We start from the raw sequence: 25,235 nt of genomic DNA, 5'->3' as shown, positions 1-25,235 counted from the left end.
TTACGCCTCTCACCTAGCCAAATCCGATCTCATACTTTGCGCTGACGAGGGGAAACACCCCGAAACACAGTCTGGTTTGGCTTTTATCCAAAGTCATATGGGGAAGCTCGCAAGAGAGTCGATATTGACTTTTAGGATTGCTAGTTCCACCGCAATAGAGTTCTATTCCTCTTAATCAGTAAAGGGGAAATTTACAAATTTAATTTCCCAGAGGATCATGCACAGCATCCAAGTCTCCTCACACTGACATGCCAGGCCTGGCTTGTCTCTCTCCACAAGAAGAAACCTTACCCCTTAGATTCCTATTCAGTGAATGTATATTAAAAAAGAAGATGAAATGCACCAAGTTGGACTCTGTGAATCTTGTGTTAGGGCCGTACACGGCAATACAGAACATTTTCAGACATTAGAGACACAGATTATCACCATGAAAAAGCAATATGCATTTAGACATTCTACTGTACCGAAAATTGAAGAAAACGACTGCCTCCATTCATGAGGACATGCTGGATGGAAGAATGTGAAGAATTAATCTTTCTATAAATGTCAGATTTATGTATGGTTGACACAATTTACATTTGTTCTATGACACATCACCACCCATTAACGTGATGGTCACAGGACAGAATAAGTGAGTCAGAGGGACTTGTACCGGAAGGACAGAGACTTAAATCTGCAAAAATGTACTAATGACTGACAAGCATCATGTGCAAGCAGAATACGAAGCCATGACCTAATGACAAGCTCAACTTCTACATACGCAGCACATAGGGAAGTGACAACACCGGGAAAAGAAAAGAGTGTGGGACGGTAAAGCGTCACATCTTATTGATTCTCCCCATTTCAGAAGGCTCGTCTCATGGCTACACGTTGACTTTTAACACTTTCTGTGGACTGGTTGCAAAATCTGGCGCCAACTCATAGCATTTTTAATTAAAATAGTGCTGGTCTTGTTAAACTTATCAGCAAAACTTCTGCCATTAGTAGAAGTCATTGATTTAGTCCTTATTTGAGCCGATAGGCCATGGAAGTTTTCAATGGTGAATAATCACAAGTTTGCAATGAATGTTGCTTCACCTCGTAGTCAATCTTCAAAAACAACCAAAAGCCCTCAGGAAATATCCACCAGAGAACTAAGGCAATGTAGTTGAGGAGTAGCTAACCCTTTTTCCTTGCAAAGTGGTCCTCCAAACATGACAATTTAGATTTACTCCCACAATATTGTACTATGTGAATTGACTTTCTTTCAAATTGGCACTTATGTGACTGCAAGGCTGAGTTTTGCTGAAAAAAGATGATACATGCATGTATAGAGCCTTAGACATGCTGGGCTGGCCCTGTATAGAGGATATGACGCGAGGTGGACTACACTGGTCTTCTGTCCTATACGAGATCATTGGAAGGAGTCGGTCATTCTCTATTAATATGCATTAGGGTCCAAAATTAGACGTTATGTTCTTTACTAAATGATCTTCTTTATCTATACGGCAATATGAATATGAGCACAAATAGGACAATGTGGATAGATCATGACCCCATACTTGGGTCACTAGATTTCCACGAGAGACTAGATTTCACATGGCCATGGTAATCAGCCTCATGGGTCCATCCCGACAGCCATCTCCATTGCAATCAATCATCTAATGAAGTGCAGGAAACTCAATCAAGTGAATACAAAAGGCGTCATGTACAAAGTAGAACCATAAATGCCCAAATTGCAGGACATCTATAAATGAGAACTTCTGAATACTTATTTTTATGCCATAACATGAAAGTTTACTGAAAAAATGGATTTTGACAATACAGAAAAAAGTATTAGGTGCCTCTCCGCACAGTGAAACAAGCAGCAAGCGGATGACACGCTGAGAAGGTACAGCAGACAATAGACATAAAAGTGTAAGCTAGAACTGAGAAAATGTAATGCTGAGAAATATAGGTCATAAATAAAGCTAGGGAAAAGAACAAAGTAGGAAATATCTCAGGCCCGATTCAGCATTCTAGATTTACTGCACCAATATAGAAACTGAAGAGTTTCTGCTGAAATCTGCGAGAATCAGCAGCAAATCATTCATTCAGAAGGTTCCAAAAATAAGCCGTCATACACTTTACAGAAATGGCGGCCGAAACCACCGAGGTAATGCGAGCGGATCACAGTCTAATGCGTATGGGGGCCTTCCGACTCTTCCCCCGAGAGGGGACATCAGGGGAGAGAAGGATTCGGCACATCACGTTTCCGATAGCTGATCCTTGTGGTGAAACTGGCAGCAGCTCTCTCATAGAGAACACTGGTGCACGCTCAGCTGAGCCGAGCGTTCCTATATATGGAGGAGCCAGAGATCTAATGTGTATGGGGTTATCTACACTCAACAGATAGAGATTTTATTATAGAAAATATTTGCCAGAACTGGTTGTCCCTGTCGGTCTTTGTTTATTTGTCCTCCACTGATGACTTTATATCATTGTCTTCAGTGGTCTTGTGCCGAGCAAGCAGGTATTACCACTGAGGACAGTGATTAGCTGCAGCAGTCACATAGACGTGCAGTCACCTAGACCATCGAGGACAACTTAAGTGTCGGTGCTGAACTCACCACACCAGCTATGAGAAAAAGGGAACTTACAGCTGATTGATGGTGCCCAAACCATGGACAGCAAGAGGTATTGCACTCAAGTATGTGTCACTCAAACGCTATGACATTTCAAACATGCTTTGACATGATGGTTGGAAATGATGGGATGAGGATGACTAGTCCATGAGGCAGGTCTCTGGTGGCTTCTCTCTACTCCCTCTCTGTGTGTATAGGGATACCTGTCAGTCTAGGAGAGCGAGGCACGGAGAAGCCGCAGGAGACTTTCTGCAGACCAATCATCCAAGACTGTATTCTCAGAGTATGTCATCCCTGATAGGCCGCAGCGTTATAGAGTGAAACATACTGTATATGGCGGCAATAATGGAGCTGGTTTCTGATTTATCTTGCCTGTTTTGCACGAATCAGCTGACAGGTCCCATTAAACCAGACATGATGAAATGGGGAACAGATTCTACCTAGTAGAGCGACAGGCTACCATGTGCCCCCGGCCCTACCTTTCCCCCATTGCTGGCTGAGCCTAGAGAGCCTTTTCACCATTATTGCAAATTCTTCATCAGGACAAGAGATCTAGCGACAGAGGAATCCCAGCACAATATCTCTTGGATTATTACATTATATATCTAGAATGTAAGTTATTATATATAAACATACACATACAGATATTCACACATACATACATATGTGGTCAAAATTGTTGGTACCCCTCGTTTAACAAAATATTAAGGTAAGGGTACCATCATTTCTGTCCAGGCCTATTTCATGAGTTTTTTGTTTTGTTTTGTTTTTTAATTCTGTGGAAGCATGGCTGAAAAGCAATGTCTGACTTTCATTTGTTCATTTTCATAAATTTTTTATTTATTATTACTTTTGTTAGATTCAAGTTATTTCTCTGACCATTGTGGGTTTTTCTGTCATTAAATGATGGGCACCAACAATTTTGACCATGTGTGTACATTCATATATACTGTACATGCATAGATACACATATACTATATATATGTATAAATCCTGCTGACAGATTTCCTTTACCTCCACACAATATCATGCACACTAGTTATGGAGTGATTTTCAATATTGCCTTCGTGACATTAAAAACACAAACTTCATTTGACAAATGTGGAAACTTAGGTTGTCCATGTGTGTTTTCTGCCATTTGTATACTATAATGAGGATCAAGTGAGCAATACCATCAGTTTCTGACAGTCGGAGTGGTAGATAAGCGGAGGAACATCTGCTGGAGAACAGATGTAACAAGGTGCCAACTAAATGAAGACTTTGGAAGTGTAAGGAACTCCCCGGCTGGAGCTTGTGCTCATGAGATGGGAGTCGGAGTTAAGTGAATGGTTGGCGCGGGATTCTGCCAGGAACGCTAGAGCAGCGACGTGAGCTAATGCCCATAAAACACAGCTGGAAGAGACCCAGGAGAGAGGGCTGCTTGTCATCAGCGTCATGGAAAATATGAAGCCTTTACAGAAAAGTGCTACCTTGGGAAGCTCTTCAATCTGGTTGGCATCCAAATAAAGTTCCTCCAAGGTTTTCTCGAATGTGAAAATCTCTTTCGGCACCTGTTCCAGGCTGCAGTGAGAGTAGTCAAGTGAGGTCACAGTTTCTTCTTCTCCCCGCAAACACCGGCACGGCACCAACCGCACAAACAGGTTCCTCTTTGCAGTCATTTTCAGGCACTGAGAAAACAAAATAAAAAAACAGATATCACTAAATATCAGGTATAAATCTACATTCCCGGCAGTTCTCCGGCACGGCACGTTGTGTCCCTCCACTCTGAAGCACTCAGACGTCCCAGTGCTTTGCTCTCCTGTCTACAGATTCGTAATGCACATTGTAAAAAAAAAGAAAAACATACAAAACGCTCCACCATGAAAATCCAGCTAGACGGGTTTGGATGTGGGAAACTACGGAGGATCTCATCCTACAGTAACAACAATAAGTACCAGTCAGATCACTTTAACCTCTTGAATGCCGGACGAATAACGAGTATTCATGGCATCTTAAGTACAAAAACTGGCTTACCAGAAATAAACTATTATTCACCATTTCTAAGGTCTAGCCGATCAGAAAGGAGAAAAGCAGCCGGAAGAGGTCAGGATTGACAATTATATTATAATGATGAGAACTCGGGTCAAGTCAGGTACAATAATCAGTAATTACCGCTGATTCTGTGAAGCGAATGTCTCAAGGGGAAACTTTGTGTTGAACACAGCGAACAAGTCAATAATATACCGAGCCTCCAGCAAAAGACGGATCTGTATACACAACACACACCGACAGTCTGGAAAGTTACACAAGTCTTCTCGAGTCATCAGTCAAGGGAAATATTGCTACTTACAATTAAGGAATTGAGTCTTTTCTCAGTTTCTGATATATAGAGACACCAGCAATGTGCTTAGGTCACCGCCTAACAGAACAGGTTCACAATTCCGGCATCCAAGAGAGCGGCATATTTAGCCCTTCTCCAGCTCTATAAGTTTTATTGGTTTGTTCATATTTTTTTCTGCTATTAAAAATGGCGTGAAACAAAATAAATGAATGACTGTCAAGTAATAACAGTGGAATTTCCAATGCGCGACACCATCACATATATACTGTAACTACAAGGCCTAAAGTGACAGTGATGCACATGTATCCGGCTCAACGGATCCCCAGATGTGATGGGCAAAAATGAAAAATAAACAGTGAAAAAACTCTGCTAGGAAATGTTTATACCATATATTGCAGCCGGTCAGATATTTTGCCCATTTCGGGTATTCGAGGGTATTTGCAATCCGAATGCGATCTGACAAAACATCAGATCACACTCAGGCCAATGTTGGTCTATGGGGCCGTGCAAATATCTGATTTTTCCTCAGACAGAGACAGTCTGATGAAAATGTCGTTGAATACCAGAGTATGATCCAATACTTGGATCGCACACGGCCATGCAAGTCAACGAGTGCATGGAAACCATTGGACGGCACTTGGGTGACATCTGAGAACAGTCTAATTTTCACAGATTAACAAGATGGAGAAGACAAATTATTTTCCCCATCTTTTCTCATCCGAAACACCCTGAGCGGACCCCCGAGCACAACCCCGAGCATACCCTTGAGCAGCTTTATTGGCCTGATTCTCTCAGATGAGAGCACACATGGTGGTCTTCACCTAGGCTTAGACTTGTTCCTCTTTTGTCAATGCTGCGAATCCTGCAGAGGAGGATTTCTAATTAGCTTCATACAGCCCATAATGAAGAAGGCGACCTACGCAGGGTCACTAAATCTTCATTAGCACAGTAGCATCCACAGGGGCCATTAATATGGTACAAATGGCATCGCTCCAGGCTGTCCCTACATTTTATTATTATTATTATTATTATTTATTATTATAGCGCCATTTATTCCATGGCGCTTTACATGTGAGGAGGGGTATACATAATAAAACAAGTACAATAATCTTGAAAAATACAAGTCACAACTGGTACAGGAGGAGAGAGGACCCTGCCCGCGAGGGCTCACAATCTACAAGGGATGGGTGAGGATACAGTAGGTGAGGGTAGAGCTGGCCGTGCAGCGGTTTGGTCAATCGGTGGTTACTGCAGGTTGTAGGCTTGTCGGAAGAGGTGGGTCTTCAGGTTCTTTTTGAAGGTTTCGATGGTAGGCGAGAGTCTGATATGTTGTGGTAGAGCATTCCAGAGTAGGGGGGATGCACGAGAGAAATCTTGTATGCGATTGTGGGAAGAGGAGATAATAGGGGAGTAGAGAAGGAGATCTTGTGAGGATCGGAGGTTGCGATCATTTGGCACATAACCCTGCTTGCCCGCACGTTTCTCTTTGCTGGATATATATTTCTATACTGTTCCAGAAAGGGTCTGTCTGGCATCTACCGTAATTGTATATCGGCATGTTATATCACAAAGGACTGTTTTGGTTTTTTTTTCCCATGAGTATGCCACTGTACAATAAAAAGATGGAACCCCGTCCCCAATCCTGCTTCATACACAGCTGATGTTTTTCCACAGTGTAAAGCAGGCAATTCTCTTGGGTTGTTTGGCCCATGGAAACATCGTAAAAGAATACCCCTTTTTAAAAAAAAACAAAAAAAAAAAACTTAAAGATGGACTAAACTTATATTTTTTTTTATAATTTTGTCCAACATGTAAAGTTAGGAAATTGTATAAATCATTTTATTGGGAGATTAGTCATCATTTTTGCAAAAAAAAAAAATTTGAGTCTAAGTGGCATGAAGGCTTGCCTTTAGATGTGCTGATATCGAAACGTTGTACTCATTTGGAATACAGAAAATGGCGGTGAAAGGATCAGCTTCGCACTTGTGACTGTTCTGAGGGAATAGTCACACGGCCGTATAATGATATATAATAAAGCTGATGGGGATCGAATCGCAATGCTCTGACTGGCTGGGGGCTCTCCAGACCCGAGCGGCTTCATGTACTTCTATGCCTGTGGTCACGCTTGGGTTTAGAGAGCAGCCAGCCATTGTAAGCCTTTCGTTCTGATCTACATCCGTTTTCTATGGCCGTCTGACTCTATGTAAGCTCTCTTATGACTTATGACTCTTATGTAAGCACAACATTCAGGGGACAGGTGCTGACTCATTACTGCCATCATCTATACTCCACATGAGGACGTTCTGCTGAATGCAGACACATGAAACTGGGGAAAATCGGGGGGTTGGAATCACTCGCACGCAAATTTTTTAATTTTTTTTTACTGGAATGGAGGACAGATCCCTTAATAAAAAAACGTCCAAAATTTCATAACTTCTCTTGTTGGACAAAATTATTTAGTAGTCACTCTTGAAATGAGCCTTCGTTAAAGAGAGCAGCTCGCGGACCTCACACCCCGCTGTCAATCGTATCAATGCCGCGCTCGGAGGACAGAATCGGCAGCTAATAAAGATCATGATGCTCCACGAGACCGCCAGAGAAAGCGTACAAGGATTTATTGTACGGCAGCAGACCATGTAAAATGACTCCCAAAGTGTCCTGCGTTAGATCAGACACATTATCACAATAAATTAGTAGTCATGGAGATGGAAATGTAAAAACAGAACGGCGCGGCTAGGACAGAAACCGGAGCCCGGTAGACATTATACCTCCCTTCCCCCAAAGTCACGGCTGGAAATGGCGAGTTCTGATGTCAGCAGAGGAAACTATGCATCGTGCCATGAATGCGCTGCAACGTCTGCTGGTATTACTGACGGGGATATGGAATAGGATTATTATTATTTATGGCAGGCGTCATCAAAACTCATAGAAAGCGCTATAGGTTTTTTTTGTACGGTCTTCCAATATTAAATTCTCAGCGGTCTACGATCCCCGTCTTTTTTGCACAGGGAAGAGATTCTAAGTGAAGTGACTTTTAATCGTAGCGTTCAAAGAAGCCAATCGCATAACATTCTAGTTCAGTGATGCCGCTGCTGCTCCACCTCTTGTCAATCTCCACGTCAGATCAGGGGTCTCAGATGCACGGGCCGCAAAGAAATGTCTAACAGTCCACAGGCAAGGATAGGTTATAATGAGGGTATACTGGGCTAGAAACCGGGGCCTGAGGCTGGGGGGCCCCATTGCCAAATTGCCCTTATTATAGTCTTTTTTGCCCCCACTGGTAGAGTGTATCGCCTGCCGGAAGCCATTCTCAGCCTCCTGCCTGGCACGCTCTCCGTGACTGCGACGGCTGCGTCATGTAGCAGGTACCGGGCCAGAAGAAGCAGAAAGCGCCACTGCAGGGGATCATCTGGAGAGGTAAATGGGAAACAGAATGATGGGGGAGAGTGTCTCAAAATTGCAATAAATTGGGGGAGGGGAGAGCGGATAAGACACAGGATAGGAACTTGTACTGGATTGGGGTACAGTGGCTAAGGTACATTTTATTGGCTGAGGAAAAGTGGCTAATTATAGTTAGCAGAGGGCACGGTGCCTGCTTATCAATTTATATTTGAAGTGGTGGGTTACACTGAGGCTAATTAATTAGATTAAAGACGCACTGCTCCTCCTCCCATCAAAGATTTAATCCTCTTAATATATCACAATCACCATATTATAAAGCACTGAGTACTTACAATTGCTCATTTTGCCTTTCTACCCAGCTAATTCCCATTAGAACTATGACATGTTGTGATTAAAAACACTAGCTGAACCCTTTTAAGCTCTATGTAGAAACAGGAGGTCAATTTTCCTTACATAAGTCATCATTACATCTACCAATTCTACATCACTGCGGGATGACTCATGCAGGGAAAATTGACCTCCTGTTTCTACATAGCGCTTAGAAGGATTCAGCTGGTAGATTTGTAATCACGTGATGTCATAGACCTAATGGAAAACAGAAGAATTAATTGAATAGAAAGGGAAAATGAACAACTGTAAGTACACAGTGCTGTATAATATGATGACTGCAATATATGAAGATGATAAAAACTTTGATAGGAGAAGGGCTTCTTTTAGGTGTGAAACACATCTGTATTTGGCAGCCCAGTATCAGGAGGACTTGGTCTCTGTTACGACCAAAGTCGCTGTATAGCCGTAGAATAAATTTAATAATGAGGCACATGCCCTATTGGGATTTTTCTAAGTGGACCACCTTTTAGTTTGGGAGCCCTGCTGCGGATCTACAAAACAGCTCTCCACCAGGAGGAAAAAAGCTGGCGTCCTAGTGCACCCTAGTGTATAAATCAGTCCAATAACAATGGTTACCGGCAATAGTAGGCACTGGAGCCAGATATCTTCCTGGCGGAGAGCCAATTGGCATTTACAGTATATTCTATATTCTTTCCCTGGGGGCATTACCTGGTATTCAAGCCTCTCTTTGGCATGTAAATGGTAACCTCTCCACCCAAACGACTATAGATTGGCATTTTATGTTGGGTTTTTTGGCCGTTTTTGGTGAACTGGATCATTTGGCTCATATCACCAATAAGAGCTGGATCATCTATATATATAATTGTCTAAGGGGTACTTCCGTCTGTCTGTCTGTCCTTCTGTCACGGATATTCATTGGTCGTGGCCTCTGTCTATCATGGAAATCCAAGTCGCTGATTGGTCGCCGCAAAACAGCCACGACCAATCAGCGACGGGCACAGTCCGGAAGAAAATGTCCGCTCCATACTCCCCGCAGTCAGTGTCCCCGATCCCCAACGCTCCGCTCCCCGCAGTCAGTGTCCCTGGCACTCCGCAGTCAGTGTCCCCGGCACTCCGCAGTCAGTGTCCCCGGCGCTCCGCTCCCCGCAGTCAGTGTCCCCGGCGCTCCGCTCCCCGCAGTCAGTGTTCCCGGCGCCCGCTCCATACTCCCATCCGGTCACCGCTAAACACAGGGTTAATGCCGGCGGTAACGGACTGCGTTATGCCGCGGGTAACGCATTCCGTAACCGCTGCTATTAACCCTGTGTGTCCCCAACCTTTTACTATTGATGCTGCCTATGCGGCATCAATAGTAAAAAAAAAAGTAATGTTAAAAATAGTAAAAAAACAAAAAACCTGCTATGCTCACCCTCCGTTGTCCGCTGAGCCGCTCGTGCCTGCCGCCATCTTCCTTTCCCAGTGATGCTTTGCGAAATTACCCAGAAGACCTAGCAGTCATATGCGTAATTTCGCACAGCATCCTGGGAACGCAAGATGGTGCCAGCCGCGCGCCCATCGACACAGCGCCGTTGGATCCCAGGAAGCGCAGAGACGGGACGCTGAGGAGCAGCGACCAGAATGGTGAGTATGTTAAACTACAAGGGGCCCTCGGACCGTTAGGTGAGTATGTTTGTTTTTTTATTTTTTTAACTTGTGACATACGTGGCTGGGTAATATACTACGTGGCTCTGTGCTGTATACTACAAGGCTGGGAAATATACTACGTCGCTGTGCAATATACTACGTGGCTCTGTGCTGTATACTATGTGGCTGGGCAATATATTACATAACTGCGCAATATACTACGTGGCTGGGCAATATACTACGTGGCTGGGCAGTATGCTATGTGGCTGGGCAATATACTACGTGGCTGGGCAATATACTACGTGGCTGGGCAATATACTACGTGGCTGGACAATATACTACGTAACTGGGTAATGTAGTACATGGCTGGGCAATATACTACGTGGGCTGGGCAATATACTACGTGGGCTGGGCAATATACTACGTGGGCTGGGCAATATACTACGTGGGCTGGGCAATATACTACGTGGGCTGGGCAATATACTATGTGGCTGGGCATTATACTACGTGGCTGGGCAATATACTACGTGGCTGGGCAATATACTACGTGACTGGGCAATATACTATGTCGCTGGGTAATGTAGTACGTGGCTGGGCAATATACTATGTGGGCTGTGCAATATACTATGTGGGCTGTGCAATATACTACGTGAGCTGGGCAATATACTACGTGGGCTGGGAAATATACTACATGGCTGGGCAGTATACTACGTGGCTGGACAATATACTACGAGGACATGCATATTCTAGAATACCCGATGCGTTAGAATCGGGCCACCATCTAGTTACCAATAAGGCTCCACATTACATGGTACTCTGTGTGCACATAAATATAATGCATAGGGTAAAAGCACACAGTCTTGCTCTGGTCGACAGTCACATTTTAGCAGCTAGTTGGATAAGCAGAATTTTGGCACCAAAGCACAGGTGCGACCACTACCTCAGGACCAAAAGCTTTTCCTAGGCTGGTGCGGGGTAGGTTGTACCCCTGCTTCACACAAGTATCAGGCTGCTCTATGCTATAGATTCTCATAGCTCCGAACTGCTGGGAGATTGTGACCCATAAAGTCAGTAAACATTGGGCTTTCAACTAATTAGGTCCCGGAAAGTAAGGGTTGTCCTCTGGAACTATATGTTCTGTATGTTATATTATTCTTCCACAATCAGTGACTCTTTTTTTCATAGGTTCCTTCTGGTATTGAAGCTTCACTCCATTATCTTGGCTGAGCTGCAATACCACACACTGCCTACGTACAAGTGTGGCGCTATTTTGGAACCAAGCAGCCCATTTATTAGTCATCTCATACATCCCATTTGATGAATAATCTTGTCTCACGGACAAGACCTGAAGCTGAATTAATGTAAAGAATTTATGAATGCCAAAAGCAAATATTTACCCAGACTCATTAATAGGCATTGTTACGCTGAGTCTGAGAAAACGGCTTCTCCGCCCTGCGAAGCAAACAGCTACTATGTGCAGCAATTCAACCATTTGCCGCAAACAGCCTTTGCTTGTAGACCCATAACCAGCTCTTAGTTCTGCACCAACGCTCAGTAGGCCAAAATATTAAGAATAACAAAAAAAACACATTACATTTGCTTCATCCTTGAAGCAAACTCCATGATTAAGATATGTCTGGGTCGAAACATGTTGGTCTCTGTTTTTTTAATCATGAGTGTATCGAAACTGCCTGACCTTTTTTGTTACCGATTTTTAATATGAAGAAATAAATAGATGTTTTAAGAAATCTTGGACTTCCTGGGATCATTCGTCCAAAGAGGCGCTGGATGTTAACCAATTGAGACATGATGTATACTGGTCCAACATGAGTGGGACCCACTCTATATAACCATTAAACCTAAAATTAAGGGGTCATCTCACTCTTTTAGAAGACCTATTAGTGTGCCAAAAGTTTTACTCTTACTAAGTACTTTTTTCCGTTAACTTTTTTTTACGGAGTTTCTGGTTGGTCTTCGGATCTTAAGTCATGTGACAAAGCTCGTTAAAGGGTCGATAGTGACTTTTAGGATTGCTTCTTCCAATAGGTGGCATAGAGTACACGTCCTCTTCCTCTATGATGGGGCTAGTGGCAAATTAGCATTTTTAGGCATCTTCTCTGTTTACTTGGAAATGTATGAGTAGCTTGATAAATGGATATTACCAAGTCCTTTATGTTAGGCATCATTCAGATGTCTGCTATTTTGCATAGGAGAAAAAAAGACCATTTTTCATCAGCATGCAATATCCAATTTTCACAGATTTTTGGTCCATGTGGCTAATTTTACCATCAGTGTGGCATTAAAAATAAATTTTTAAAAAATCTTCAAGATTTTCCTACTAAGTAAACCATAAAAAAATGAATGGCATCGATGTTCTTCCCATTTTTTCACGGGCTTATACGTGAACATGATCCATGGCTAAGCTCCAAAACAGACCTTTATATTTTTATCAATTTTTTTGGAGACATTTGACACACAAAAAAACACAGACATGTGAACAGCCTCATAGAACACATACAAATTATAATCTATCACTAAAATACGCCGATGGATTACAGCCGTGAAAAATGCATGTCTGAATGAGGTTTTAGTGGGGCGAGAAGCTACATATTGGCAACGACAAAGGGAAATTTTTTACATACATAACCAGGATATAGGAGAAAATACTGCAGACGTAGGAGAGGTTTACACACAACACCGGGAGGTCAGCTTTCCACGCAGCCCTGGAATAATAAAGGCAGACATAACCTCTGTGTCTTCTACTGATTTGCTTACATAGCACGAATGACATTTAAAAGGTTCAATGTGTACAACTTGCGAATAGTTGAAACTCGGCCAACATCAGTTCTTCAAAACTTTGCCACTGTCAAGAAAGAAAGAATAAAAAAACAAAAATAGAGGGAAAAAAATATGTTGAACATCTGCTGTAAAAAATTTAAAAACTCCCATCCTCTGCCCACTGCCCCGCCCCCCCCCCCAAAAAAAAATAAGAGCACCATAAATGTCACAGCCCATCAAGCTTTCGAAAAATGGCCATGGTCATCAAAAATGGCCATGGGCACAAAAAACGGTCATGTGTTCAATTAAAAAATTCCAAACAAATTAGCTCTCCCCCAGAAAGTAGAAGACCATCTTACATCAGGCAAACCAGAGACTCCTGTAAAATAAAACACAGACTGTAGACAGAACCCCAAAACAGTTGTGTACAGAGTAGACCATGTTTTGGTTGAATAGAGAATGTTCCTCCAGAAGGATCAAAAGTATCATAAGCCATGAGAGAGTCTACTCCTAAAATGAGGAGACCGAGACACGCATCTGCATACAGATATTTTGAGGTTCTGACTATAGATGAGTGTCTTAATTTTTTTGTGCGAGTCTCTAGTTTGACAGATTGGAGAAAGTTTTCTTCTTTCTGAAGAAGAGCGAACTTGAACACCTTTTTTTTTCATTGGACGTTGCTCGTGAGTTTGTCTTCATATACCAGTTGGGTTTTCATTAGTAAGAACCAATAATTTCTACCTCAGCTTTAAAAAAAAAAATTCTTCATACATTGGGACAAACTAGGATCAAAGAAAAAAATGACCAATCCAGTGACGGCATTCATTTTTAAGGAGCTACTTAAAATGAAAGATGGATTCTGGTTACTTTAGTTAGCTGCTCTACCCGAGATTGTAAATCTTCCCCATTATTATAAAATCTATTATGGAAAGAAGAAGCCATATATCAGCACAATCCAGAAACGCTGCTGACTTCTCTGGCCCAAGGATTATTTAAAATGGACTAAGGCAAAATCGAAAACTGTTCTGTGGTCAGAGGACTCAAAATGTGAAATCCTTTATGGAAACCACGGATGCCGTGTCCTCTAGATTCAAGAGGGAGTGACCATCCAGCTAGTTATCAGCACGTTGTTCGCAAGCTTGCATCATGATGTTTGGGGTTGCATTAGTGCAGATACATATGACACCTGTCAGTGGATACATGTTGTCCACGGATTGTGCAGCATGTATCAGCCACTGGCTGTGTGATCACAGCCATACATATTTAGCCGCGCTATTGACTAGTCATACAGGTGGGTCCTTGGCAGCTTCTCCCCACCTGCTGACAGAGATTGACAAGTCTCTACCTATATGCACACACTGCAAAAGTATGTCAGTCTCTCCCAGGAGGGGAATGGGAGTTGAAGAGGCCACCAGGGACCCACCTTTAGGAATAATTACCTAGCCTAAACTGCTTTACATAACTGCTCGCATTGGCTTTCCATGTTCACCATTCTAACCCTGCTATTCATTGAGCATTAAGGGTAGGTCACCATCTCTGGAACTGCAGTTACGGAGCTGCGGAGCTCCCTCGACAGTAGTGGCCACGGCCGAGTACTGCAGATCAATACCCGGATTGATTTGAGTAAGTAGTGGATGTGCAGTACCCTGCAGCGGCCACTATTCAGACGACAGAGCTGTGCAGCTCCGAAACCGAGCTGATCGGTGGGGTGCCGGGTGTCACAACCCACCATTCAGACATTGATGACATATCTTAAGGATAGTCCATCAATGTTTAAGTCTCGAGCAACCCTTTTAATGTACAGAACTGCTTCTAAACTAAATTCCATCATATTAAATCGTTCATTAAAAAGATTATATTTTTATTTGTGTATATACAGTATGTGTGTGTGTGTGTGTGTATATATATATATATATATATATATATATATATATATATATATATATATATACATATACACATACATACACAGTACAGACCAAAAGTTTGGACACACCTTCTCAGTTAAAGATTTTTCTGTATTTTCATGACTATGAAAATAGTACATTCACACTGAAGGCATCAAAACTATGAGCTAACACATGTGGAATTATATACTTAACAAAAGTGTGAAGAACCTAGAATATGAGACATAATTTCAGTTGTTTCAAAGTAGCCACCTTTTGCCTTGATGACTGGTTTGCACACTCTTGGCATTCTCTTGATGAGCTTCAAGAGGTAGTCACTGGGAATGGTCTTCCAACAATCTTGAAGGAGTACCCAGAGATGCTTAGCACTTGTTGGCCCTTTTACATTCACTCATGTGTTAATTCATAGTTTTGATGCCTTCAGTGTGAATGTACAATTTTCGTAGTCATGAAAATCCAGAAAAACCTTTAAATGAGGTGTGTCCAAAATTTTGGTCTGCACTGTGTGTGTGTGTGTATATATATATATATATATATATATATATATATATGGTATATATATATATATATATATATATATATATATGTATTTTTTTTTTTTTTTTTTTGTCTAAGGGTCTGTTTGTCTATAACTATCCCGCGTCGATGATTGGTCGCGCCCAGCCGGCCTCGACCAATCGGCATTCATAAATAAACTGCATACATATACTAGAACGTGAATAACATTAAGGACAGTCTATGAGGGAGAGAACAACATGGAAGACAGTGTGTAAGGGAGAGAATAAAAATTTTCCCCGTTTTTAAGTTTATCATATGGAAAAATAAATGGTGTCTTTGAAAACTATAAGGCTAGGTTCACATTGCGTTAGTGCAGTCCGTTTAGCGCATATGCTTACGGACTGCGTTAACGCAATTGCCGAAAAGGGATCGCGTTATGCGAATGTGCTAGCGCAGATGCTCTATCTGCGCTAGCGGAAAAGGACCCAAGTACGCTGCAGACAGCGTTCGAGGGTCCGTCACAAAATAACGGCACATCACTAACGCATGCCGATAATGGCATACGTTAGCGATGCGCTACATAATTGCGGTCAATGGGTGCGCTAATGGATCCGTTACATAGCGTTAGTGCCGCTATGTAACGGATTCCGTCAGCGGACACCCACTAACGCAATGTGAACCCAGCCTAAGTCATCCTGTAGAAAACAACCTGTCATACAGCAATAGATGACTAATAAAAGTTTTGACTCTTAAAAATAAAGACAGGAGAAAAACAATGGCAGTGTGTCCAATGGGTTAAAACATAAATGTTAGCACCAATGTTTATATGAATACTAGATGGTGGCCCGATTCTAACGCATCGGGTATCTACTATGTAATCATCTAATACTGTCTGTTTGTCTGTAATAGAAATCCCGCGTCGCTGATTGGTCTTGCCAGCTGCCCGATCAGCGACAGGCACAGTCTGGCCGCGAATTGGAGCGGGATTTGAACCACACTTCACGGATTGGTCGCGCCCAGCTGGCCAAAACCAATCAGCGATATTGGCTTGAGATGTATATGTATATGTATGTACGTACATACATACATACATACAATTTTTTTCTAAAGGCTGGGCAGCCATCAAAACAAATTCTATTGCAGCTCCCAATGTGCTCTTTAGCTAGTTAGAAGTATCCATCACTTCTAGTATAAATGAGGCCAAACCTGAAAGTCAAACAACTAGTATCCCATCATGGGGTAAGATTATACAATTCTGTGTTATTATTTAAACCAAAGGTCTTGAAAACAAATGTTACATGCAAAGTCATAAAAATAGAAACCGTAGTATTTCTCAACAATGCTGGAGCAAGGATGTGAATATTTCCAAGGATTGCGGAAACCACATTATAGTAAACAAGAGCCAGAAATACTGCGCTGAACATGAACCACCAAAAGAAGTGAAGGAAACTAGAAAAGCAAAGCCAATGGGTTCCTCCACGTGCAGCCCTCGCACACAAACCACCATTGTCTACAACTATAAACAACCATACAGACAATTTGAATTCAAAGCCAAACATTTCTCCTGCAGCTTTTGAAGAAATCCTCCAATTCAGTAAGTGCTAATGGCAGTACATAAGAAGAGTAAGAGCAGGACTACTGAGGGAACCACAGAATAATCTTTATAATAATCTTTATTTTTTATATAGCGCTAACATATTCCGCAGTGCTTTACACACATTATCATCGCTGTCCCCGATTGGGCTCGCAATCTATGTTCCCTACCAGTATGTCTTTGGAATGTGGGAGGAAACCGGAGTACCCGGAGGAAACCCACGCAAACACAGAGAGAACATACAAACACTAGGAGGACATTTTTCTGCACATGGTTCCTACTGCACATGCTCAGTCACCTGACATAACTATTCTCAGCCAGGAATCAGTCATTGTAACAAGATACGATATGATACACTTTATTGATCCCGTGGGAAATTATGGTATCACAGCAGCACAACTTACATCATAAAAATCATAAATATAATTACTTAATTGACATGACAGTTTGTTGACAGAAGAACATTATACATTAGAATAGGACATACACAGCAGGTGAACTGGAAAGTAGAAGAAATAAAGTGGACAATCACCTTAATGATTTAACCCTAATGTTATTGTTGTACATCCCCATAGCAGTTGGCACAAACGATTTCCTATATTTTTCCTTCTTACACCTCAGAAGTATTAGCCGGTTGCTGAAGGTGCTCTTCTGTCTCATGAATAGCTCATATAGTGGATGTGCATTATTGTTCATAATTGCCATACACTTTTTCAGAGTTCTTTTCTCCACTACCTCCCCAAAAGAGTCCAGATTGCAGCCGACAGCAGAACTTGCCTTCTTAATAATCTTATTCAGCTTATTAGCATCAGAGGCCCGCACACTACTACCCCAGCACGTGATTGCAAAAAAGATGGCACTTGCCACCACAGACTGGTAGAACATTTCTAACATTTTTCTACACACATTAAAAGACCTCAGTTTCCTTAGGAAATACAGTCTGCTCATCCCCTTCTTGTAGACAGTCTCTGAGTGGCATCTCCAGTCCAGTTTGCTATCCAAATGGACCCCCAAATATTTGTAACTCTCCACCTGCTCTACCTCCTGACCAGCAATAGTGATCGGTAAGCATTCCAACTTACTCCTGCTATAGTTGGCCACCAACTCCTTAGTTTTCTTAACATTTAGTTGTAGATAGTTACCATTGCACCAATCCACGAAATTCGACACCACCCTTCTGTATTCCTCATCCCCCTGATCTCCCCTAATGCATCCCACAACCACGGAGTCATCCGAAAATTTTTGAAGGTGGCAAAGATCAGATTTATACTGAAAGTTTGAAGTATACAGTGTGAATAGAAAGGGCGCAAGCACCGTTCCCTGGGGGGCACCTACACTGCTCAGTAATCTGCTTGACACAACTGCTCCCATCTGTACAAACTGTGGCCGATCTGATAGGTAGTCAGTTATCCAATTTCTCATCCCCTCCTCAACCTTCATATCAGTCATCTTTTTGTGTAGTAAAAGTGGCTGCAGGGAGTTAAATGCACTCGAGAAATCGAAGAACATCGCTCGCACTGTGGTTCCGTCAGTCTCCAGAAATGAATGTACCCTATCTAACAGAGAAAGGATAGCATCATCCACCCCCAATCTATGTCGGTAAGCAAACTGAAGGGGATCGATAAAAGCATTGACGCTTGGTCTTAAGTGAGCAAGCACTAATCTTTCCAAGGCCTTCATAGCGTGAGATGTTAAGGCTACAGGACGATAGTCATTTAGGGTTGCAGGAGAAGAAGTCTTGGGTACCGGCACCAGACAGGAAGTTTTCCATAACACAGGTACCCTCTGTGTTTGTATACTTCCATTATAATGTAATATAGTGATTACCTCCCTAAATTAAAAAAAAAAAAAACATGATTTGATCTTTAAAAGTCATTTAGGAATTTATATAGAATAACATTTTGGTATTTTATTCCCATTCCTGTAGAACCCTTAAAAAGGAGATTTCTCACCTCTATTATTTTCAATAATTAAAAATTAAGCACAGATTCAGTGGCTTATCATTTTCCATACCATAATTATAATCAGCTACTGAATCTGTGTATTTTTGAAGTGTATAATTTTTATTGGTTTTCTGTATATGATTATGGGGCAGACATTCGCCTTTACAGTACTCATATGGAACATACGGTACATAGACAACAAATGTCTGGGGATAGTCATTCACTTGCATGGGTCAGTGTTGCAATCTGGATTTGTGAAGAGGTCATTCTACATCCTTGAATAAATACATGGGAAATGGTGGGTTACTAAAATTATCTATTATATGGGAATACGCAGGTGCAATGCATATTTAAGGAGACAAAAGTAAAAATTCAGTCTCTAATCTATTTACAATGACTGGACACATTACGCCACACTGACCTCCTCCATAGAGATTATTTCTCTACTCTGATTTTCTATCATATATGTGTAAAAGGAAGGCGGCAACGCTCACTGCCTGGGGACAACTGTCACACAGTATCTGCTCCTTACTAACAGCTCTGTACAATGCAGAGAGCACAGCGGAGCAGAGTCATTGCCAGGTGCAGCAAAAACAGATCTGCTTGTTTACGCAGAAACATCCATTAAAGGCACATTAGAGATCTAACAGGTACTAAACCACACACATAATGAGGGAAATTTACATACAATGTCAGGAGAGATTCACAATATCCACAATACAACTGTGTCTATTCTGTGCCAGAACTAAAGATCTGCTCGCAAAGAAACTTTTCATGGATAAGTAACTTAAAGCAGCTCTTCATTAAGTTTTTGTTATTTAAATGATGTGCATGTAATGCAGTGAGTGTATTAATATACTCACCTACCTCTGCTCTCTCCTGGGTCCAGCACCATTCTGCTCCTCTTCTCAGTGACGTCACCGCTCTGCGCACTGTCCGGGTCATGCTGCGCTCAGTGTGACCCGGAAGTGACTTTACAATGTAAACCTATTGACCATCAGAACATGGTTTACATTGTAAAAGACTTCCGGCCTAAGCATAGAGTGTAAAGTGATTTGGAGAGTCTGAAGAGCGGTGAGGTCACAGAGAAGAGGAGCAGAGCAGCGCTGAATCCCGGAGAGAGCGGCGGTAGGTGAGTATTAGTGATGAGCGAGTGTACTCGTTACTTGGGTTTTCCAGAGCATGCTCGGGTGGTCTTCGAGTATTTGTAACTGCTCGGAGATTTAGTTTTCGTCGCCTCAGCTGCATGATTTGCGGCTGCTAGACAGCCTGACTACATGTGGGAATTCTCTAACAAACAGGCAACCCCCACATGCACTCAGGCTGGCTAGCAGCCATAAATCATGCAGCTACGGAGATGAAAACTAAATCTCCGAGCACGCCAAAATACTCGGAGGACACCCGAACATGCTCGGGAAAACCCAAGTAACGAGTATACTTGCTCATCCCTAGTGAGTATATCAACACACACGCTACACTACATGCACATATACACAGATTTAATGAAAAAGAACTTCATGGGAGGGCTTCCCATGTGAGGATTCACAAGTCTGCAGTCACAGAGTGACTGCATACTTGTCACTTTAGACCGGACAACTCCTTTAAGTGCTTCTCTGAGACGGAGCTAAATTATTGAATCTGTCCAGCTTTCGCACCCTTGCTTTCCTCCATCCTGCAGAGGCACAACTATATCTGCTTGCACCATCAAAAAGCCAGGTGTAGACATACCATTGGTGCAACCCGCACAGATTGTCCATAAAGTAAGGGGGCCCAATTCAATCTCCATTTAGGTGGAATTATGCATTATAAAGAGATTTTGGACCATCTATTCTTGCACCGGAGCCCTCTTGCATCTGTGTCTATCCCTACAGAAAGTTTGGACCAGTGGAACAACCATGCCACTGATCTGAACTGTCAATCATTCAGGCTTGCATCACCCTCATAGTACGTGGTAAGGGACGGTGTGCAGATAAAATAAAAACATGAGACAACCCATTTAAGTTATAAATACTAACAATTTAAGACCCTTCTTAATTCTTGTAGGGGTTGTCTCATTCTGAAAATTGTCGTACTTTTTAAAAAGTTGGTGCTTCACAAACCGTTGGCAATCAGCTGTGATCACCTAGAAAGATCGGGGGCTCCTTTTTATGATGACCATATGCCATCTTCAATATACATAGCTGACCTGTAGAAAAAACCCAAAACATTATTTGATCTAGTAAGCAGACATAATGCAAATAATTAACAAAAAAATGTATTATTCCCAATGGGGCTCTGCACTTATCGGCAGCGGGGAGCTGGCTGCCAATCACCATGATGTCAGCAATGACGCCCGCTGATGGAGAAGGGCAATAAGTGCTTAGCCTAATAGGGAAAAAAGAAAAAAAACAAGTCACAATTAACCCCTATAATACTGAGAATAATAAAAATAAATAAGGTTTGCAAGAAATCTATTTATGTAGCAGATTGAGTGCATGATGACAACTTTCCAGTGGTAACTGAATATACTGTATAATGGTTGCATTATTAAGGCTCTAGACAAACTGGATAATACAGTCAATGACTATCCTGACATTTAGAGCCCACAACAGCTGATGGGACGAGAACAAATGCTCGCAATATTAGACTACAACACACGCAATCTATTTAGAAGAGGACATTAATGCTGGCCTGACCGTAATGCCCAAAGGATTATTTCATAAATCATGACGGAAGCATCGTTAGAGAAGAATACTACTAAAAATAACAAGACTGTGATAAGTAAGGCTAAGTTTATTACTGAACCTTTCGTATGTAAACCCCTTAGGCTGCGTGACCACGATCAGTAATACTAGCGCTCTGGATGCTACATATTTTTGCTGCGTCGAAAACGCTGCGTTGTTCAATACAAGCACAGTGGATGGGATTAATAAAAATCCTGTACACACTGTGCTTTTTTACGTTACATAAAATCACATGCGGTGTGGGTTTCCGAGCCGCAGCATGTCAATTTCTCCTGTGGGAAAACTCAGTCTTCTGTACGGAATTTCCCCATAGACTTGCATTAGATGCGGTAAATCCGCAGTAAAATAAATCAATCAATAAATAAAGCACATGCGTTGTAAGTACGTTTACGCAGGTGTTTGTAGCCTTGTATAACCTAATAAACACATTTAAACAAAACGACATGGGGTCCCCCTTGTTTTTGATAACCAGCCAAGGTAAAGAAGACAGCTGTGGGCTTATATTATCAGGCTGGGAAAGCCCCCGGTTATTGGGTCCTTCCCAGCCTAAAGGTATCAGTCTGCACATGAGCTGCTCCAATTCTGGCATCTTGCCCAGCTCTTCCCGATTGCCCTGGTGCGGTGGCAATCGGGGTAATGGTAGTTGGGATTGATGTCAGTTATGATTTGTCAAAAATCTCGGCTGCCATCAAGCCCTGGGGTTCGTAATGGAGAGGCGTCTATCAGACACCCACATTACTAACCCAGTAATCAAAAATAAAAACACACAGAAAAAAAAAACCACTTTAATTGAATGAAGAAAAAAAAAGGGTCAGAGAAAATGGACCATGTTTACCGACAGCAGCGGCTCTTATTTTTTACTCTTGGGAAGAATTTTGCTCTGCAAAAATTGAGTAAATGGGATGAAGCTGCATCCGCAGAAAAAGGATTAAGCTAAAATGGGTATTCCTGGAATTTACAGTTGTCCTCCTGACTGCTGTCAACCTGACTGCTAGGGACTCCCAGTGGTCCCATGAACGGAACTCCATCTTAAGTAGAGCAGAGATGTATACGCTCCTGGAGAAAGCAGAGTACAGCGCTCAGCTATTTATGGCCGTCCAATAGACCAGGGGTCCCCAACTCCAGTCAGGTTTTCAGGATTTCCTTAGTCTTGCCCAGGTAATAATTGCATCACCTGTGCAATGCAAAGGAAATCCTGAAAACATGACCTGTTGGTGGGCCTTGAGGACTGGAGTTGGGGACCCCTGCGATAGACAATGAATGACGGTCGAACATGTGCCACTCGGCTCCATTTAACACTGTGCTCTGTTCTCAGGATCAGTGTTCTCAGTGATCAGAAACGTATCCATATCCTGGATTGATGATAACTAATAATTATTGGAATATCTCTTTAAAGAATCAGAGTCAGGAAACCAGAGAAGATCTCCAACAAGCTCCGCTTCTTCTCCAGCTTCTCTTTGGGTGTAAGACTCCGCTGGGGATCAGAGCAGAACGGAAACTTTTTGGGACTTACCGAGAACCACTGTTCACATCACAAGGTCATCATTTGACATCTTGTTTAATGCTATACTGTACTTTTACTATGTGTCTTTATTTCCTCAAGCCTCGCATAAAGTATACAAATGGAAAAGTCACGGAAGCTACAGAGTCCTGGGCCAACAGTTCCGTCCATCACACAGGACATGGATTGCTATCGGTACGACTGGTTATGAGATTTGTAGAGAGTGGATTGGTGGAATATTGTATTAGGGGTCATTCTCCGAATTCCCCACCTTGGGCTTTACCTTGATAAGGACCTAGATACTTCCAACAATGGGTGAAGGAGAATTGGTAATAAAAGAACATCACCCTTCAGTGAATGGTTGTCCATGACGTCACGGAGGAGTTCCCTGTTGGGCACTACCCTCTGTTATAAGGCTCAGACCAGGATCGGACACACACAGAAGACGACCTCAGCAACAGATCATTATATGGGCCAATAGCTCATCATCATGCACAATTCCGCCTGCTTTGGAGGTGAATGTGACCTTGTAACATTAAGGGTCCATGTGCTACGGCACAGGTTGAAGCAATGGTAAGCCTGCCGCTGAGCTAGTGGGGGCACAGATGAGGCTTATTAATCTATATTTTCAATGTCAAGTTGCACTGAGGCTAATTATATATTAATGGTGTGGTACATATCTGTATTTTACAAGGTAAATAATAATTTAAAGGGAACGTGTCAGCACAAACTGACAGTGCAAACTAAGCAAAGCCTTGTAAGGGATATTGCCCCTATAAAAACCTGCAACTTCAATGTTCTGCCTATGTCATGCTGAAAATGAAGTTTAATGAAAAAAAACGATAATTGGGGTTGTTGGTGCACCCTGGGCATGGCCAAGAGGCTTAGCACACCGTTCTGCCCACTGGTCCAGCATGCCACGCCTCCCTCACTGGTGATTGACAGCAGTAACTTGGCTGGAGCAGAAAGTCTGCAGAAAAATTTCAGGCAAGGCAAGCCAAGGCTAAAAGTGCATGCTCGTTAGATGTAAATGTGGCTTCCTCTCTATGCTTCCCCTGGGGCATTACCTGACCTTTAGGGCTCCCTTCATCTGGTCTCTTTAAAAGGTGAAACATTAAAACCAGAATTCCTAAATAATATTGAGTTTTTTCGGTTGGGGGCTGATGAGTTCAGTCTCTGTACAGTACCTGGGGGTTATGGTGGCACTACTAATGCTAAATCAATATATTTTTCGGGGGGAGGGGAATCTGTGGCAGGTATAATAAAAGATAAAAACAATCTTTCTAAGACCAAGTATTCATAGCAACGTGGAAAATAAAGGTTTTTATAGTCATTGTATCAAAACATGTATGGAAGCATACAAATCAGTGAGATTCCCAACATGCCCTCCTTCAGATCCTAAAAACGAAGACATTTTCTGGCAAGCGTCAGCAGCACTGCTGGAAAACCTAAAGTATGTAGGAATCCAGAGGAATATGGATTGGAGCCAAGGAATATATCATCACTGACTATGTGCAAGCAGGAAAGGCTTCTTCTCACTCCTAGAGTCGCCGGTGGATATCGGCTCGGTAGCGTGTGCGGTGTGCGTGTCTGTGCGGCGTGTGCGTGTCTGTGCCGTATGTGTGCATCCTGCTTCCCCAATGACAAGGCTAAAGACTAGGCACAAGCACGCAAAGAAAAGGCTGAAGGAGACAAACAGCTCTGGCCTCAGCCTTTCCTTCTGGGCAGAAGTGCTAAAATTATAGAAATAAAAATTATCGTCTATTAAGTCTTCATCAGCCTCTGCTGCAGAAGTGAGGAGGATAGAATATTGCTCCAACGACGCGTACTATCCTCGGTACTCCGCAGGCCGATATAAACTATAGAGGGGCAAGGCATTGTCGTGAAGCATGAATCTCCATAATCACCCACTCACAAGTGCCGTTTTGGGCTTCTTGATATAGTTGTGTACAAAGTTATTATTTAAAAGTCCCGTTCCCATCATGCATTTGA

At 42.4% G+C, this 25,235-nt stretch overlaps 1 protein-coding gene across 4 annotated transcripts in view; it reads right to left on the bottom strand.

The window, feature by feature from the left end:
• Nucleotides 1-25,235, bottom strand: part of ERBIN (erbb2 interacting protein) — a 224,618-nt gene that overhangs the window by 92,505 nt on the left and 106,878 nt on the right. For all 4 annotated transcript variants that reach the window (XM_069749531.1, XM_069749537.1, XM_069749549.1 and 1 more), the window contains exon 4: nucleotides 4,073-4,270. In XM_069749531.1, the coding sequence (XP_069605632.1) occupies nucleotides 4,073-4,261 (189 nt within the window). In that variant the 5' untranslated portion in view covers nucleotides 4,262-4,270. The remainder of the gene's footprint in view (nucleotides 1-4,072; nucleotides 4,271-25,235) is intronic.

The sequence above is a fragment of the Ranitomeya imitator genome, chromosome 1, assembly GCF_032444005.1.
Source record: "Ranitomeya imitator isolate aRanImi1 chromosome 1, aRanImi1.pri, whole genome shotgun sequence".
In the NCBI taxonomy this organism is placed as follows: Eukaryota; Metazoa; Chordata; class Amphibia; order Anura; family Dendrobatidae; genus Ranitomeya; species Ranitomeya imitator.
This window is presented reverse-complemented; position numbering and strand designations above follow the sequence as displayed.